Source organism: Leguminivora glycinivorella, chromosome 14 (assembly GCF_023078275.1).
Source record: "Leguminivora glycinivorella isolate SPB_JAAS2020 chromosome 14, LegGlyc_1.1, whole genome shotgun sequence".
Lineage (NCBI taxonomy): Eukaryota > Metazoa > Arthropoda > Insecta > Lepidoptera > Tortricidae > Leguminivora > Leguminivora glycinivorella.
In genome coordinates, this window is record NC_062984.1 from 8861188 (window position 1) to 8878320 (window position 17133).

Genomic DNA, 17133 nt, shown 5'->3' on the forward strand with positions numbered 1-17133 from the left:
TGAGGCTGTTTGAGCAACAGATAAAAGTATTTTTTATTGAAATAAGTCTAGTTCTGCATTTTAATAAACTGAAAATTAAAAATAAATATAATCAAAACAAAATGTCAAGATAAGTTTAATGATAAAAAATTATAGGTGCATGTAAAATAAGCTTAGTCGATGAATATTTAACTTCTAGGCATCGATCTAAACTACCTAGATGCACCATCACGGCTTAGAATGTGTCCGCAGCAAATTGTGCTTGAAAATGTTCTAAGCACAATTGGGCGGTCAGTAGCGCTTCATCCGCCGTGTCGGCAACATGCCTAAGTGCTCCGTAAAAAAGTGCAAAAATAACACCTTATATACGTTGAAAAAGGATGACGTATCGTATTTCCGGTAAGTAATTGTTAATAATTTTATAATGTTATGCATTTGTGGTCAAAATGGCTTCCTAACTTACAAAAAACATTTATTTTCTAGAATAATTAAAGTAAATTCCTTGATTTGGTCTTACGCAGTTTGTCTCTTTCTCTCGCGCTATACTAGTAATGAGCGGACGGCGACAAAAGATGGATGAAGTGGAACATAGTTAAAAATGGAATGATGGAGTCGCTAATTTATATTTTTTGTAAAAGAAGCCTATTTCATATTAATAATGTATGTATTTATTTATTATTATGGACCAATAAGTCTGAAATAAATGATTTCAATTCAATAATATTAATACATATCTTATAAATTACTTTAATTATAAAAAGAAACAACCCGGGAATAGCAAATTCGTTTTTAAGTAATAAAAAAGCTTTTTATTCCAGATTCCCAAAACAAGACGTTGAAAGGGAAAAATGGCGCAAGATTATAGCTGAGGAGCGGAGAGAAGATTTACCCAAACAAAGCTTTGAAAGAAATTATACGTAGAATAATAAATTAATGTCATCGTTCAATTCTTCTTTGTTTTAATAGCTACTTAATTCATATTCTCCAAGTGCACCCTCACACACACCACATACAATCCCTCAACTGTTTACCTTCACATAATCGCTACACATACACTCACTACACGCACACACACACACACACACACATATGTTATATATATACATACCTACACACACACACACACACACACATATATATATATATATATATATATATATATATATATATATATATATATATATATACCTCAGTTGACTCTATTTAATAATGCAAACATTGCAAAACGTGGAGATATTAATCAGTTCAGTTGCAATTGTCCCCCAGTCCAAATTGTCCCGCCGTACCTTATATATTTTTTTGTTTGAGATAATATCAATAAAAATATCGTACAGTAAAAACTCATTTTTTTTCGCTTAAAATACGCAACATCTCGAAAAATGTTATACCAAACGTTTTGTTCCTTAAGAAATTTTCTATCTAATAGGATTTTTTAAAACAGTTTTTCGCAAAAATACCGCAAATTTCCTCATTCTCGCCTTTCATCTCATAGCGCGACTCCCATGATGCCTCTGTCCATCCTCGTTCCCAATGTAAAAATGGCGTTTAGATTGTTGCAGCGCAAACGAAATTAAACTTAAGTTGGTTGCAATAAGACGTAGATTTTTTTAAAAATATGCACACCTGCGATCTGCGGTAATAAAATTTTATGGCTTTCGCGATGATCACATTCATTAATGTCATAACCGCCAATTGCTTGCATTTGAAATTGAACTTTAAGTACTAAGAAATAACGTTGTTTTTGTAAAAAAATGAAAGTAGTTTTTACTACATTGCGAAGTTTTCGTTTGTCAACTGGACGCACACATTTGCAACTAAGCGATCGGACACTTTTGAGTGCCGAATTTGTAGGTGATAGTGTATCTAGAGAAGTTTAAATCGATGCTTCTAGGTGATCTATTGGGTTAATGTTTCTTTGCGATACAAATTTCGCAGTATTGCTTTTTATTTCAAATTGTCATTCATGCTGTCCCGACTTGTAAACTCTTTGCCGAACGGCTTATCGCAACAAATTACTAAACTATATTTTCAAGGTAAGTTTTGTTTTAGACTTTTGTTTTAGATGAACAACTAACGTACAATTGACTACGTAAAAGGTTTAACTTAAACATTACACATAGTATAGTATATGGTACAATAGGTAAATCTCCTTAGTTTTAACATACTGTGATAGTGATAAAATATATTGCGGTAAGCATCTACTATTCAACATTACAAAGCTACTGTATTAGATATTTAGTTCTTCAAGTTCATAAGTTACTAATTATTTTCAGCTCTTGTCAGGAATCAAAGAGGTACCCACAGTGAAGCAGTATACCATCAGTTCAAAAATATGGATGTAAAAATCTTGCCCGCGCTTCAAGACAACTACATGTACCTTATTATTGATAATGCTACAAGAGAAGCAGCCATTGTGGATCCCGTTGATCCAAACTCTGTTCTGATGGCTGTGAAGGAGCATAATGTTAATTTAACTTCTGTCTTGACTACTCATCATCACTGGTAAAACTTAATTAATTACATAACTTTCGTATTATTTCTTTTTAGTATATGAGTTGAATTAATAATAAACACTATGCTTTTGAATTAATCCATCTGCATCTTAAACTCCAATTTAAATACATTTCAATTCATTGTTAACTACATACATCTAAGATTTACTTTGTCATCAGGGATCATGCTGGAGGCAATGAAAACTTAGTGAAAATGATTCCGAATCTGACAGTGTATGGTGGTGATGATCGCATCGGAGCCTTGACTAACAAAGTCCAACATCAGAGCAAGTTCAATATTGGCAATTTGAATGTACAGTGCCTCTTCACGCCTTGCCACACTGCGGGTCATATCTGCTACTTTGTCAGCACTCCTGAGGAAGGGAGTGACCCTGCTGTGTTTACTGGTTATTGTTTTTTATGTTTACATGTTACAGTTTCTAAATGAGTTGTTCTGGATGATCACTTGACTACCCTATCATTATAAAAAAAATATTGCATACCTAAAGGCATGCAATGCATTGAAAAGCCTTACTATAATCATATGATAATAACACTCATGTGCGTCATGGCTGGCTAGCCTCTGTAGTAACTACTAGTTGCCCCATTTTCATCAGTCTTAGCACTCATTATAAATTAATATACTGCAGTCTTAGAGAAAATTGGTTATACCAGCTGATAACACTGCAATCGCCACATAAATAATACATTGAATCATTGTTTCAAGTATTATGGTATTAAAAGGCCTTATCTATTTATTTTACTGAAAGAAAACTTCCAGATAAGGTATCGCCCACTTCACTACTAAAGAATAAATTGATAATGAATTTGTTCACTTGCAGGAGATACCCTATTTCTTGGAGGCTGTGGTAGATTCTTTGAAGGCACTGCTGACCAGATGTACAGAGCACTCATTGAGATTCTGTCGAAACTCCCAGATCAAACCAAAGTATTTTGTGGCCATGAATATACCCTCCAAAATTTGAAGTTTGCCTCCTATGTTGAGCCAGAAAATGAAGAAGTAAAGAAGAAGATTGCTTGGTCTGAATCTAAAAGAGGGGAAGGAAGACCAACTGTAAGCACTACTCATTATATGACAGGTTACACTTCTAGAAGATCAGAAAATCCTATACTCCTACTTACCATTAAAGCATAGTAATGGATAGAGTTGTGCCATTCTCAGTTTACTATTGAGAATATTCTCGCGAGAGAACATTTCCCACATAACCGAGAGAATGATCTCAGGAATGACAAAACTCTATTTATGGAACATTGACTTGATCAGTAAAGTAGTACTAAAGAAACTGCATTGAAAGTTTTGATCAGATATCTCATTGTAATGTAATTTAATGCATGTTCTTGCAAGTGGGGTTCTTCAAAAAAGGAGTGAGTTTATAATAGGTCGGCGACACGCATTTGACACCCCTTGACTTGCAGGCGTCCATAGGTTACAGTGACCGCTTTCCATTAGGTGGACCATATACCTGTTTGCCACCAGCATGGTCTAAATCTTGTCTAAAATTCTGGCATGACTGCATGTCTTTGAACATGCATTCTGTTAGTGTTAGTAGTCACATTTAATAATAATGCAATTATTTTGATTAACTGCTAGCTTAAATACACACTATAAAAGTTTATCTCTTGTGCAATTACAGGTGCCATCAACAATAGGTGAAGAAAAATTGTACAACCCTTTCATGAGAGTAACAGTCCCTGCAGTGATGCGGCATGCCAAGGCAACTGACGCCATTCAAGCCATGAAGGCCATCCGACAGGAGAAGGATAATTTCAAGGCATAAACAAAATTGTGTTAAATTAAACATATTTTCATATATTTCTGTCAATGTGTTGTTTAAATTTATGGATTTAAAATTATTTCTATTTTTGTTAAACTCAGTAAAGCTATTGTGGGTTGTCTTTAGCTCAAATATGTAGTTATCTTGTATTGGTATCTGTACCAGATAGTGGAAATTGTAATTAAAACCTATATACTAACACAAAAGTGGATAAATGGGCTGTGTAAAATCGCCTTTTCATACTAAAAGTTCTCACTTCCTCTCTAGATAATCAACAGAATTGAATATATTTTGACAAAATTAGCATGTCCTTACTCCTAAGAGTTTTAAATTATATGATGTATAACTATCATAAGTGTTTCTCGATTTTTGAAATTTGTGTCAAGCTCTTTAAACTTTCTTTTGCACTTATACAGTCTAATGTTATGTTAATGTAAAAGTTCTGAATGTTGGTGTAAGAAACAGTTACATTTTCTTTCATCTTATCTTCTATAACCTGGCTTCATAAGATTTAATTTTGAAATGAAAGGTGCATTTAAATATTTGTTTTTGTAAGGGTTTAGTGGGTGATGCAATAAAATTTATATATTTTTCAAAGTTTTTTTTTATATCATACTGCCAATTTATATATTTCAAAGTTTGAAATAATGAAACAAAAAAATATAAATAATTTATAATTAATTTTAACCTAACCTTAAAGCTGACAATCACAAGAGATCTAAGAACTATGAGGATGACAATGAGTATGTCATTGTTCTTTTTTTATGTATGCTGACATCTCTTCTGCATATTTTTCTTTTGATCTCTCGAACATAGCCACATATACCTGTAAATAAATGAAAAAATTGCTGAAATTGTGCATTATATCATCATTAGGAGGAGAATGCATTGATTCTACAATATGACATATGAGCTTATATGTTAAACAGATCAATTTGTCTTACAAAATTGTAGGCTAAGAAAGCTAATTCAAGGATTCAAATTTAAATGTTTTAATCATCATTCATTAACATTTTCAGTGAAAGTTCCCCATTAAAAAAAAATCATTATGAACTAGTAGGTTGTTAGCACTGAAAGTGTTATGTAAAAAAAATCTAAGCATAAGAAAATCTCCATACAGTTTACAAATAAAAATAATACTAAATAAATATTGTACCCTTTTGTCTTCTGTAGACAGTGCTCTCCATCTTGACGCAAGCTGCCTGGTTACTTCCTGCTTAGTAGGCTCTCCTCCCATCTCGGAGCTTGTCTCTGCTACTACCACTGGCCGCTGCTCTTGGCAGAATTGGAAAAATGCATTGCATGGTTTCTTCGGGGCATTGGGATCTCTTTCAGGCTGTAAACAGTTTAAATTGTTGTCATAGGTTAATATTATTAACTTTATTTAATTTCTCATGGGCTGTGGCAAAACAACAGTATTATGGCTGGTCATATTACATGTTATTGCTATTTAATAATTCTATTGTTAAAAATAAACTGATGGTCCAGCTTTTAACTTATGTTCCTATGCTTATTCTAAGAACCCTTCTTTTTCGTTTATTTTCAGCTACACATAGGTCATAGTTTTACAGGTATGTGTTTACCTTGTCTGCTTTGCTTTTTCTTTTAGGTCCAGGCTTTTTGGCACTAGTTGCATTTTGTTTTTCTGTCTGTTTGGGCGCTGGCTGCGCTTTAGAGGGCACCCGCGCTGTCTTGACCACCACCTCAGGCTTCACCTCCACGTCCACTGACGCGGTTCTGAATCCATCTCCATGTTTGTCTAATCGCTCGACCAAGAGCTTTATATCTTTACGGTAGCGCTTTGTTATTTTCTTGGCCTCGTGTATCCTGCAAAGGCAAGGAGTGTTTACACATTTGTACACAACGAAATTCACAACATTAATACGGTAAAACCTCGGTAAAACACAAACCTATTCACAATTCGTTCGTTATCCTGTTGTAACACCTCACATCGCTCCAGTAACAGTTGGTATTTACGCCTGTAAATCTCTTCTTCCGATGGTAAACTAACCATGTCATCAGAGTCGTCAGAAATATTAGAGCTCAGTTGTTGTACTGTCATTTTAATTTATTTCACTGCATCAAAGTTCAACGCGATCAAGTTTCTTTTTATTCGAGCTGTCAGTCATGACATTTCGGCCATTAATCTCTGAATGTTGGTATTAATTCAGTTGTATTTTTCTGAATAAAATAATTTTCAGCGCGTAAAACAATACCTTGAACAATATATAAAAAGAAAATTAAATGTCTATGGTTATATCAGTGTTACTATGCACAAAAAATAAAACAATGTTTCATTCAATACTCATCATAATATTCAAAGAAATATTTTATGATGTAAACAATGCAAAATGCTATTTATTTCGGTTTAATCTTCACTAATTATAGCTACATCACACTCCGAACTTGGCAGTTTTCGTGTGATGATCACAACATGGTAACACAGACAGTCACATCACATGTCATTTTTGACATTGTGATATTTGTGATTTGTTTTGACTAGGCACAGGCAGGGTACTGTACTGCCCAAGTTAAGAAAATTAAGTAACGGAGATGAGTCTGATTAAACCTATAAACAATTTTGTATCGTAATATTCCTATCTGTTTTTATAATTAGTTTCAACGGTATTTAAATACAAACATGGGCGGATTATTTGGCAAACATAAAAAGCCCGTAAGCAGGGTTACTGAGCAAGATAAAGCAGTTCTTCAACTTAAACAACAAAGAGATAAGCTGAAACAGTATCAGAAGAAGATAGAAATAAATTTGGATAAGGATCGTCAGTTAGCCAAAAGACTATTAGGCGAAGGAAAACGTGAAAAGGCGAAATCACTTCTCAAAAAGAAACGCTACCAAGAACAACTCCTGCAGAACACAGATGCGCAATTAGAGCAATTGGAACAGCTAACTCACGATCTTGAGTTTGCGCAAATTGAAGTTCAGGTATGCATCAACTTACAGTATTATTTTTTATTTATATCTGATAATAATAACATAATATACATTCCCAACTTAACCACTTGAATCCTGGGCATAGACGCCTGAAAATTTTTTATTCCCAGGGATTTTTGTTATTTTTTACTTTTTGTGTGATATCGCGTCTTCTGATATCACAAGCATGATTTTTGCAAGGTCAGAGAAATGTGCAAAACCAAAAAGGAGCAATATGCAACAAGCATAAAGAGCTCTTAACTATGGAACACCATAAATCTATCTATCTATTTAGCCCTTTTTTTCTGAATTAAAGTATATCTCGTAATTCAGTGTGCGCTTGGCAAAGACCTCCTCTAGCTATTTCCATTTTGGTCTATCTTTCTTCATTACTTCATTTATATAAATGTGAGTGTGTTTAGTAAAACCTTCCACTTTGTCGGTTACCATTAAGGCGAGATTTACTTGTATCTTTATATGAATAAACTGACAAAGCAGCTTTATAGCAATCAACAAAGTGGGATGTTTTCTTGTGCACACTCACATATATGCAACTTAATTTAGTAGGTAGGTATTATTTTAATTTAATTTTTTTTTACTGACAATTTTATTTTTTATTCACAGGTACTGGATGGCTTGAAGACTGGAAATGTAGCATTGAAAAGCATTCATGATGTACTGAACATAGATGAAATAGAAAAGATTATGGATGAAACAAAGGAAGGTATTGAAAAGCAGAGAGAAATAGATGAATTAATATCTGGTCAACTGACTGAAGAAGATGAGGAGGCTGTAGAGGCTGAGCTGGAGGCCATTTTGGATGTTAGCGATCAACTGCCTGATGTGCCGAAAGAAAAGCTGCCGGACATTGAAGAAGAGGCAGAGAAACCTCGGAAAGCTAAAGAAGCACCATCAAAAATTGCTATGGAGGCCTAAATGTGTATATTATATTCATATTACTATATATTATTATTGCCATAAGTAAATATTTTCTGTACAATAAACATTTGTTGTAAAACCATGTTTTATACTCTACTCTGTATCTATTTTCAGTTTAACCTTGCTTATTGAAACTGAAATAGAATGCATGGAATGGTGCATTTCTGTATTCACACTCATTTTACCAGTAGGTTTAACTTGTACTTAATAGTAAAACAATTGCACTGACTAGTAGAACTATTATTTCCTAACAATTTTTTCTTGATACTACGTGGTATCACTATGGATAGGTAACAGGCAAATATATGTTGCTTTGAAAATTATTATTGTTTACCTATAGGGATGTTTACAGCGTTTAGAATGTAAACCAATGAATGACATACAATATACATTTCCTATAGTTATACTTAGTTTACATTACTAGCCGTCTTCAGTTCGGCATTCCAAGAACCATACGAACAATTTACGCCTTATAAGTTTTGAGACTTATTACTGGGAAAAAGGTTCGAATTCATTTACATACTTTAAACTTACAGTATACCCGTGAGCTCATCAGGTACGTTAATGAAATGGGGGTCCGATTACATTATGTTTATATCCGTTCGGTCACATATTTCAAGTTCATAAGTTTCGTTCAACAGTTGTACGTTGTCTTCGTTCAGAATGGGTGGCTTAATGGCAAAATATATTAGAAAAGAGAAGAAAACCGCGGACGAAACAATCATGTCCCGATTGGATCAGCAAAGAAACAATTTATTAACATTTCAGAAGCAAATTGAGCCTACTCTGGAAATCGGACGGCGGCAAGCGAAACAACTGCTTCATGAAGGGAAGCGTGAGGAAGCAAGACAGTTCTAAGGAAGAAACGATACCGTGAGCGACAGTTACGAAATTCTAACGCGCAGTTAGATATACTAGATCAGATTACTAACGATATTCAGACGTTCAACTCACTGAAAGAGGTAAGATACTTTTGACCACACCAAACTAAAGGCTCTACTTATAAGAATGTTGCATTCTATCCACAAGAGTGCAAAGTGATTTCATACGTTAACCTGATGCCCAACGCTGGCTGTTAGAATTCCCCTTTAAATGATGATTTTGAATATCAAAAATGTTAAATAAATTGAAGGGTTTTGATTTGGTGAAGTCAATATTTTTCTAATTTTGGTGTGATGAAAATTTTTGTTTATTCTTTTTTTTTTTATATATACTACGTGGCAAACAAGCATACGGCCCGCCTGATGTAAAGCGGTCACCGTAACCTATGGACGCCTGCAACTCAAACAGTGTCACATGCGCGTTGCCACCCCATTAGAAACTTCCCTTTTGCTATGTTAAGTACACAGCAAAAAGGAGTGTACAAGTTCTAAGGAGGGTTCGGGTTGCCGACGACTCAAAGGACAATAAACGGAACAAGTTAGTCCTCCTGTCATCAGCACACCGCACCCTCGTTGAGCTCTGGCAGCCTTACTCACCGACAGGAACACAACACTATGAGTAGGGTCTAGTGCTATTTGGCTGCGGTCTTCTGTAAGACGGAGGTACGAGTACTACCCCAGTTGGGCTCTGCTCTAGATTCGAGCGAGACGATATCCGCTGTGCTCTGCCCTACCACACAAAGCGGAATATCATCCGCTATGCCCTACCTCCTACCAACTTCTCGGTGGCAAACTTTGATTAACCTACATGCTTTGCAACCCTCATAACGCTCAAGATTCCTCATTTTGAACCTATGCATGTTTCGCTCGCTCGGGTTTCACTATTGGTACGTGCGTTAAATAACAACTTTGCCCCCTTGTAAAACAAATAGCTGTTGATCTAGGTACATTAATTAGGCGGGTTCATACAGAACGAACCGCCCCTCAAGAAACGCGAAGTAACTGTGTTTGTAATACAATCGTGCCTCGGCAGAGGAAAGTTATCTTCAACCGAGTTGCACTAAATTCCTGCCGAAAAGGTCCGGTCTGTGTGGCTCCTGTTGGGGTCTAAAGAATATAGGCATAAAGTTGGGCAAGATTGGTCGAGGGCAGAGGGGTTGAGAGAGCGGAGAGGTTTAAAAAATGTTGCTTGGTAGTCCTTATATACCTACTGGAAAAGAATCTGTTAAATCGGTAGAATTGGTTCAATCTTAAAAAAAAAACTCTTTATAATTTTCAATATACTTACCTATTTTGACTTTTTCAGGTATCGCAACATGGAGATAACAAACTAAAACGTGGCAAGTGGAGATCCATCATAAAAAGGAAAATAAAAAGACCACAAAATAATACTGATTCGAGAAAGAAACTGGGAAAGCCCGTTAACAAGGACATTGAAATTCAGGTATTTATGGACGATTTTTTTTCAAAGTAGTGACGAATTGTAGATATAGTAGGTACCTATACCTTTAGAATTAATCATTAATATCACTATCCAATCCTATTAACTGTGCTACTAGTTAATATCTTGGAGCTGACTACCTATTTTTGTAGTTTGGGGGGTATACTTAGGGGTTTTTTTTTTGTTTTCCGATTGTGAGTTGGTTATTATAGGCTATAAATGGGAACTCGGCCATTTGAATACACGAACTCGGGCAGGAGAGAGTAGGTAGTAGATAACTAGTGCCGTGCCTATCCTAATACTTAGTACATTTGCAGGTACTTAGTACGCAGTTTTTAAGTAAAAAGGACCGAAAAACAAGTAAGAAAATATATTCTAAAGCCAGAAATGGAATTGAAAAGCAGAAAGAAATAGATGAAGCTATAATGCTTTCTTTTAAGTTAGAAACTGGAGACGAAGATGCAGTACATGAAGAGCTGGAAGCTATTTTGCATGGCAGCTACCAACTGCCCGACATCGATCAAGATAGCCACGTAGAATCATCTCAAGCGTCTGTCGATATTGTTACAGAGGTAACAGGGGTAGTTGTTACTGCTTAAGTAATTTTATTGATCATATTAATATTTGTAATGTGAACTTCTTAAGATGGCTAGCCATAAAAGTTCAAAATTAGTCAGACAAATATATTAAGAAATAAAGAGTTGATTTTGGTTGTACCTTTAGTCCTCTATACACAACTCTTGAATCCTCTCATCTCTAGGATGCAATATCATCTATGATTTAATATTTATTCGGGAAACGTATTGTTATATCCAATAATTTAGACTCGGAAAAAACGGGTTTGTTCCAGACATCGGATTCCTGATTCGTCGGAATAATCTAACTATAAATATAGATATACTTAGAAACTGGATTTTAGCCATGTATAAAGTCCGACGAAACAGCAATACGACGAATCAAGATTCCGACGAAACTGGAATAAACCAAAAAAACGTCCGTCATTTTGAAAACCTTATTCTGTATAGTAGGTATGTCAACGATTAAAAATATGCTCCAATGATATCCACGAGACTGTAAACTGGTGTACATAATTATATTTTGGACTTGAGTCAAGCCGCGTGAAGTTTTCAACAATTTTGATAGCCCTGCATTTGTAAGGGTTAAGTAAACGTCATCATTTCATCGAAGCTTGACGTTTAGAATAACAGTTGCACCGGTGAGGCTGTGAAAATTGTTGCAAACTTATCGTGGGTTTACTTTACTACATAATATTTCCGAGATTTGATCAAACCATAATAATTTATGTCAATGGGTTGATAAATAACCCCTTTTCAAGCACAGACCTATTAACTTTGTATTAGAATAGAACAACATGTGTTGATAATTAAGATATCGTCACTACTTTTAAAAAATCTCGTATCTCACGCTGTTCCTCAAAGTTAAAACGCAGTAAGTCTATATGCATTCCATACATACATACTACAATTTTCTTTACATTGACAGACGAAGATACAAGTTTTTTTAAAAGTAGTGACGATATGTCCTGTAAGTATCGTCGCGCGATAAATGATAAAACATCTGGCCGTCCCTATCGCACTTACAATAGTGTTTTATCATTTATCGCGCGACCATTTTTGCCTGCTTGAATGAATTGAGAAAGGTTATAAATTGAAATTGAAAACAAGTGCATTTGTTTGATTTTTTTAATCTCATTCATATCAAATTACTGAACATAATTTAGTACTTACTATTGTGTCTAGGGATTTAGTTTTCCTATAAATATAAATTAGCGTGGCACCATTGAAGATAAGTTACCATTTAGTTTGGCTCTGATATAATTTATCCCAATGATTCTTCGCCGCTTAAAACGAAATTTCATTAACTAAAAACGATTTTGAATCGTTTCATTGTCATCAGTATAATAATTTTCCAGCCAGTGTTAACATAATTTAAAAATAAATCTTAATATACCTAAAGGGTACACCTTTTATTTTACAACTAGTCTATGTACATTTAAATAAGCTGTAATCTTTTACAAGCCGGTCCGTGATCACAGAAGTGATTACAACACCACTTCACGCCGACAATGGCTAAGCGATTTTATATAGCTATACAATTTTATTGAAATAAAAAAACATCAATTTTATCACACTTGTACTGTACATTCATGGCAAAATATAATATCTACAAGCTTGATCATAAAAGACGGTATGTGGCAAAAATAGTTTTGTATAAATTCAACCACTCAGAACTAAATGTATAGAGCTGTTATTTCCGGGATACTGCGAGTCTTGAAGCTTCATTCTCGCTTCTCTGTGGTCCCTGTTCATATTACATTACATCCAATCTTTAACCGCATTCGCGTACGTAATATATACTCAATAAGTTCCGACTGCCCTTTAATCGTTACTAAAATGTAATAAAACTTTGTAAAATTTTATTTTCTGGCAAGGAATGTAAAACGTTCTGTGATGATCCACGCATTAAAATTATTACATCAAGGTCCACCTGTAACATAATGTTTCTAAACTAGTATTTACAGAGTAATGTAAAATAAACCTGGTAACCGTTATTTCCATAACTATAACATTCATCCGTCATACACGAGTAAAAACGGGCATGTTTCATTAGGAGCGTATATTAGGAAAACAGGTAAGATACTGACGTCACAGACTAGCAACTTACGATATGGCTGATAAAATTGAATACAGATTTATTTACAAAAGTATCTATTACCAAGAATTCACCATTCATTATAATAAAAGCGAAAGGAACTGAAATAGGCGGGTCCACACTGAACAAGTCGCCTTGTAAAAAATTGCCGCGCGAAGCAGATCGTTCAAGTCGCCGTGCCTCGGGACGTCTTCACCGTCCGAGCAGCTTCGCGAGGCGACTCGTTTGGTGTGGACGCACTTAATTAATCCATCAATGAATACAAGAGCAAATAATGTGTCAGGATCAGGAAAATATCTTCAGAGCATAGGGGAAATATCTACGATAGATTCAGTGTCAGAAAAGTGAGCATTTGACAGACAAGTAGAAATTAAAGCTTATCACCATACAAGTCGTTCCTCTTAAATAAATGATTAATGGGCTAAACTCGGTATGGAGATTCGTGAATTTTACTATTTATTACACTTCGGTTTATTAATACACGGTACGAAGTGGAGTACATAGTTAACTCAGTTTTCTACTGCTATTTGTGTCACGATGTTCTGAACTGCAGATTGCATTTTATGACTCCTTTGTAAATTTAACGAAAACGCCCGGCAAATGGATTACATCCAAATACTACGACAAATAAATAATATTCGAAAACAGTCTCGCAATACGTTCATCGGTCGAAACCAAATGTCGAAGGTAGGCTCGGCCGTATTAAAAATCGGTACTCGTCGTATGGCCGATTCGTTTCTTTCTAGACACATTGAACTAATCATTATTTCCTCCGCGCTCTCGAATGCCAAAGTGAAGTTATAGTGTGAAGGGCTGCCGGTTACCCTGCGCAGGAGCAGCATATCTCGTCAGCAGGGAAGTGGGAGTGCAGTGTGGAGCGGGCGGAGTGGCTAGTAGTTGACGGAGACGGGGTGCGCGAAGGTGGCGGCGGCGGCGTCCAGCCCCACGGCGCCTGGCGCGCGCACCTGCTGCAACAACAACGATGTTAGGCCCCCGCTGTACTCGCATCTTTTAAAGTCGATTTAGACGGTACGAGTGTGACATGCAGAATCATTACAATTTGATTGGTCAGTTCAATTGAAATAAAATCACATGCGAGTCCATGTGCCGTCTGAATGGGCTTCTAGGAAAATATATTTGTGCGTTTGTTGTTTTTTGCTGTATGAAATTATGACGTATAAATACTTGACGGGTCTATGAACGGTGTCATTGCTAACATACATACCTTGGTCTGACTCTAAATATGTAGCTAGTGTTATGTATGAGAAGATATCTTCGACTTTGTACTCGTTAAATAGGAATTTAGAATTTGTGTTTGTGCGAGCCGTTATGGATACATATGTATTTGAGAGTATGATTACTTACTTGGCTGGTAATTTGCATCACAGTCGCGTTAGCTTGTTGGGGGTTTTGTGCTACGGCGCTTTCCGCCGGACTCGTATTCGCTGATGCTCTGGAGAAATAAAAACTTTAATACATACAAATTTCAACGCTACATTCGTTCCGGTCTGGGCGGAAACATATCAAATACAAATATTTATTCAACCATTACACGTGACGTATAGTATAGGATTACCAAACATATCGTATAACATGAGAATATCACCGTATTTTAATATCGCGTTCGGTCTTTCTGTATTTAAATAGTCGGGTCGACATCGATCGAGTAGCGTCACGAGGTATACGAGTGACGCCTACACCGGTCGTTTGCCGCGCAAGGGCATCGCTTCGCCGCGCTTCTCGGTCAATGTGCACAGCTACAGTGCCGAACATGACAATCGGGCACATGGTGCATGCGCCGCGGTGTGTACCTGACGTCGTGCTTGCGCTCGGGCTCGGGCGCGTCCTTCTCGCACTTGACGCCGCAGTCGCCGCAGTCCGGCGCCGGCTCCCCCGCGCCCTCCGCCGCGTCCGCCGCCGCCCCCGCGCCCGCGCCCGCGTGCGTGCGCCGGTGCGACGACAGGTGGCCTGCACGATCAAAACAAATATGTCACACATTTTCATCAGGAACTATGTGCCATCAGTGCGTTTTCACATTATCCGATCCGATATACGACCGATACCTGTATTGAACGCATCTTTGACATCCTGCCTACATCCGATGTCGGATCGGATGATGTGAAAACGCTCTCTCGCTCCGCTATTGTTAAGCCGTTTGAGGTCCTGGACCGAATTGGTTATTCGATACGAGTTGCCCTTCAAAATGAACGACTCGCCACACCGTTCGGTCCACAAAATAGACACCGCTGGAAAACTCGAGCCTCACCTTTGCACATGAAGTCTTTAGAGCAGATGTCGCATCGGAAGGGTCTGGCGCCGTTGCCGTTCTTGTTATGCGAGCGCTCGTGGAACAGCAAGTTGCCCTTCAGAGGGAACGACTTGCCGCATTCGCCACAGCTGAATGGCCGTTCGCCACAACTGTGCGATCTACAAATAGATAACAATGATAAATTAGAGTTACGATAAAGTAGCGTAATGGGAGCCCCCATCATAAGTCGAGATGTAACTGCACGCAAACCTTTGGGACACTATTATACCAGCGAGATGTCAATGTTTGGACAGCGAAGCGAGCACGCAGAGTTAGCGAGTTAGCAGACTTCTTTCCGTTTGTATTAAAACTTTAAAACGCACAATGAATAAATAGTTAAATCGACACGAACTACGAATTTATTTTTCGCACGTGTATCGTATGTACGACGTTTTTCAGTACAGATGGCAATCCGAAGTTTCGACCTGACATATAACGAACCACTTGTAAAAAAACACCATCTGTACTAAAAACCATTTGTGCTATAACCGTTCAGAGTAAACATGTTTCGGCCAGTTTAGCACGAGCCGAGTGACCGAGGCACCTCTACGTTGAACACTTGCCACCTCTGTGTGTGGACCCAGCTATTAACATTAATATGTTACCTCAGGAATACATGTGCAAACTTGTAACATTTGCTTACCTCATGTGAGCCACGAGGTGCTCCTTGCGAGTGAAGGCCTTGGAGCACACCTTGCACGAGTGCGGCGTGTCGCCCGTGTGCTGCTTCAGGTGGTTGGTGAGGTGCTCTTTTCGCGTGAACGTCTTGTGGCAGAACTCGCATCGGTGAGGCGACTCGCCCGTGTGTATCCTGAGGGTATAAGACATTTAATTACACACTGAAAATCAGTAACACTGGCCTTTACGTATGCACTGACGAGTGACAGCTATCTTATGTAACTTAGCGTTGGGACGCGGATCGGTTGACGTATCGTCTAAACAGACAGTTGTAAGTAGAGTGAACGTGTTTCATCATCATCATTTCGGCCATTAATCGCCCACTGCTGAGCATAGGCCTCCCTTTGTGTACGCCACGTATCCCGTTCCTGGGCTAATCTCATCCAGAAGTGCCCCGCAGTAGCCGCAGTTTTTCCTTTTGAACGTGTTTACATTGTGGCTTGTGACGTCAACGTCACACATCCACAGGGCGGCTATCACGCCCTTCCTGGTGGCCCCACTTATAAATATGTGGTGCCTTGGTGTTGTCAAGAGGATAAAAAGCTGGTGATGGTAAAGACAACAACCTGTACTCATTTTGTGGTAACTGGCAGGAGCGTGCAAAAAAACCGTGACGACTAGCGAATACAGGGATGCCTTTGTCCACATTAGTGGGTGGGTGTTACAAATTGGGCTAAATAAAAAGTAATTGGTAGCACTGACCTGACGTGGTTGGTGAGGTGCTCCTTGCGGCTGAAGGTCTTGGTGCAGAAGGGACACTTGTGTGGCGTCTCTCCCGTGTGGAGGTGCACGTGGTTCGTGAGGTGCTCTTTGCGAGAGAATGATTTCGAGCAGTACGTGCACTTGAATGGAGTCTCACCCGTGTGTTGCCTGTAAAATTCAGTTTTGTAAGTTTTTAGGACAGTAACGAATACGATACATAAAGTAGAAAATCACAAACGAAAAGTCTAAGCCACTACGTCATTCATGCTTTCTTCAGTATACCTGTGGTTTTATTTGACAAACATTCTTGCT

At 37.5% G+C, this 17133-nt stretch overlaps 4 protein-coding genes and 1 long non-coding RNA gene across 14 annotated transcripts in view; 3 read left to right on the top strand and 2 right to left on the bottom strand.

The window, feature by feature from the left end:
* The first annotated feature begins 49 nt into the window (after nt 1-49).
* LOC125233225 (hydroxyacylglutathione hydrolase, mitochondrial) lies at nt 50-4712 on the top strand. Of its 2 annotated transcripts, XM_048139140.1 has the most exons (6): nt 50-178; nt 1871-2012; nt 2253-2481; nt 2652-2878; nt 3314-3546; nt 4127-4712. In XM_048139140.1, the coding sequence occupies exons 2-6, from the start codon at nt 1943-1945 to the stop codon at nt 4268-4270; spliced, it is 903 nt and encodes a 300-aa protein (XP_047995097.1). In that variant the 5' UTR covers nt 50-178; nt 1871-1942; the 3' UTR covers nt 4271-4712. The 2 variants fall into 2 exon arrangements, with proteins under 2 accessions (XP_047995097.1, XP_047995098.1); XM_048139141.1 differs by lacking the exons at nt 50-178; nt 1871-2012 and adding an exon at nt 2151-2169.
* Nucleotides 4713-4926: 214 nt separating this feature from the next.
* LOC125233226 (HMG1/2-like protein) lies at nt 4927-6389 on the bottom strand. Its single transcript, XM_048139142.1, has 4 exons — nt 6178-6389; nt 5851-6094; nt 5424-5603; nt 4927-5093 (listed from the first exon to the last, which is right to left on the bottom strand). The coding sequence occupies exons 1-4, from the start codon at nt 6327-6329 to the stop codon at nt 5016-5018; spliced, it is 654 nt and encodes a 217-aa protein (XP_047995099.1). The 5' UTR covers nt 6330-6389; the 3' UTR covers nt 4927-5015.
* Nucleotides 6390-6742: 353 nt separating this feature from the next.
* LOC125233391 (charged multivesicular body protein 6-A) lies at nt 6743-8217 on the top strand. The gene is made up of 2 exons (XM_048139387.1): nt 6743-7211; nt 7824-8217. Exons 1-2 carry the CDS (start codon nt 6909-6911, stop codon nt 8133-8135), a joined length of 615 nt encoding a protein of 204 aa, XP_047995344.1. The 5' UTR covers nt 6743-6908; the 3' UTR covers nt 8136-8217.
* A 540-nt stretch (nt 8218-8757) lies between these two features.
* LOC125233270 lies at nt 8758-11974 on the top strand. The gene is made up of 3 exons (XR_007177840.1): nt 8758-9100; nt 10326-10463; nt 10778-11974. It is a non-coding gene; the product is annotated as an uncharacterized LOC125233270 (long non-coding RNA).
* Nucleotides 11975-12149: 175 nt separating this feature from the next.
* The window catches only part of LOC125233268 (zinc finger protein 271-like), a 33373-nt gene continuing 28389 nt past the window's right edge, over nt 12150-17133 (bottom strand). For 8 of the 9 annotated variants that reach the window (XM_048139208.1, XM_048139214.1, XM_048139211.1 and 5 more), the window contains 6 exons: nt 16822-16989; nt 16085-16252; nt 15400-15560; nt 14945-15101; nt 14499-14586; nt 12150-14101 (listed from right to left, as the gene is read on the bottom strand). In XM_048139208.1, the coding sequence (XP_047995165.1) occupies nt 14024-14101; nt 14499-14586; nt 14945-15101; nt 15400-15560; nt 16085-16252; nt 16822-16989 (820 nt within the window). In that variant the 3' untranslated portion in view covers nt 12150-14023. The remainder of the gene's footprint in view (nt 14102-14498; nt 14587-14944; nt 15102-15399; nt 15561-16084; nt 16253-16821; nt 16990-17133) is intronic. The other variant, XM_048139209.1, reaches the window with a different exon arrangement.

Excerpts from the sequence above, each read along its gene's own strand:
- LOC125233225 (XM_048139140.1), top strand. The coding sequence starts at position 1,943 with ATGCTGTCCCGACTTGTAAACTCTTTGCCGAACGGCTTATCGCAACAA. Across the intron at positions 2,482-2,651 it reads TTGACTACTCATCATCACTG|GGATCATGCTGGAGGCAATG; the intron begins GTAAAACTTAAT and ends CTTTGTCATCAG. Across the intron at positions 3,547-4,126 it reads GAGGGGAAGGAAGACCAACT|GTGCCATCAACAATAGGTGA; the intron begins GTAAGCACTACT and ends GTGCAATTACAG.
- LOC125233226 (XM_048139142.1), bottom strand. The coding sequence starts at position 6,329 with ATGACAGTACAACAACTGAGCTCTAATATTTCTGACGACTCTGATGAC. Across the intron at positions 5,604-5,850 it reads GAAAAAGCAAAGCAGACAAG|CCTGAAAGAGATCCCAATGC; the intron begins GTAAACACATAC and ends AACTGTTTACAG. Across the intron at positions 5,094-5,423 it reads TGTCTACAGAAGACAAAAGG|GTATATGTGGCTATGTTCGA; the intron begins GTACAATATTTA and ends ATTTATTTACAG.
- LOC125233391 (XM_048139387.1), top strand. The coding sequence starts at position 6,909 with ATGGGCGGATTATTTGGCAAACATAAAAAGCCCGTAAGCAGGGTTACT. Across the intron at positions 7,212-7,823 it reads TTGCGCAAATTGAAGTTCAG|GTACTGGATGGCTTGAAGAC; the intron begins GTATGCATCAAC and ends TTTTATTCACAG.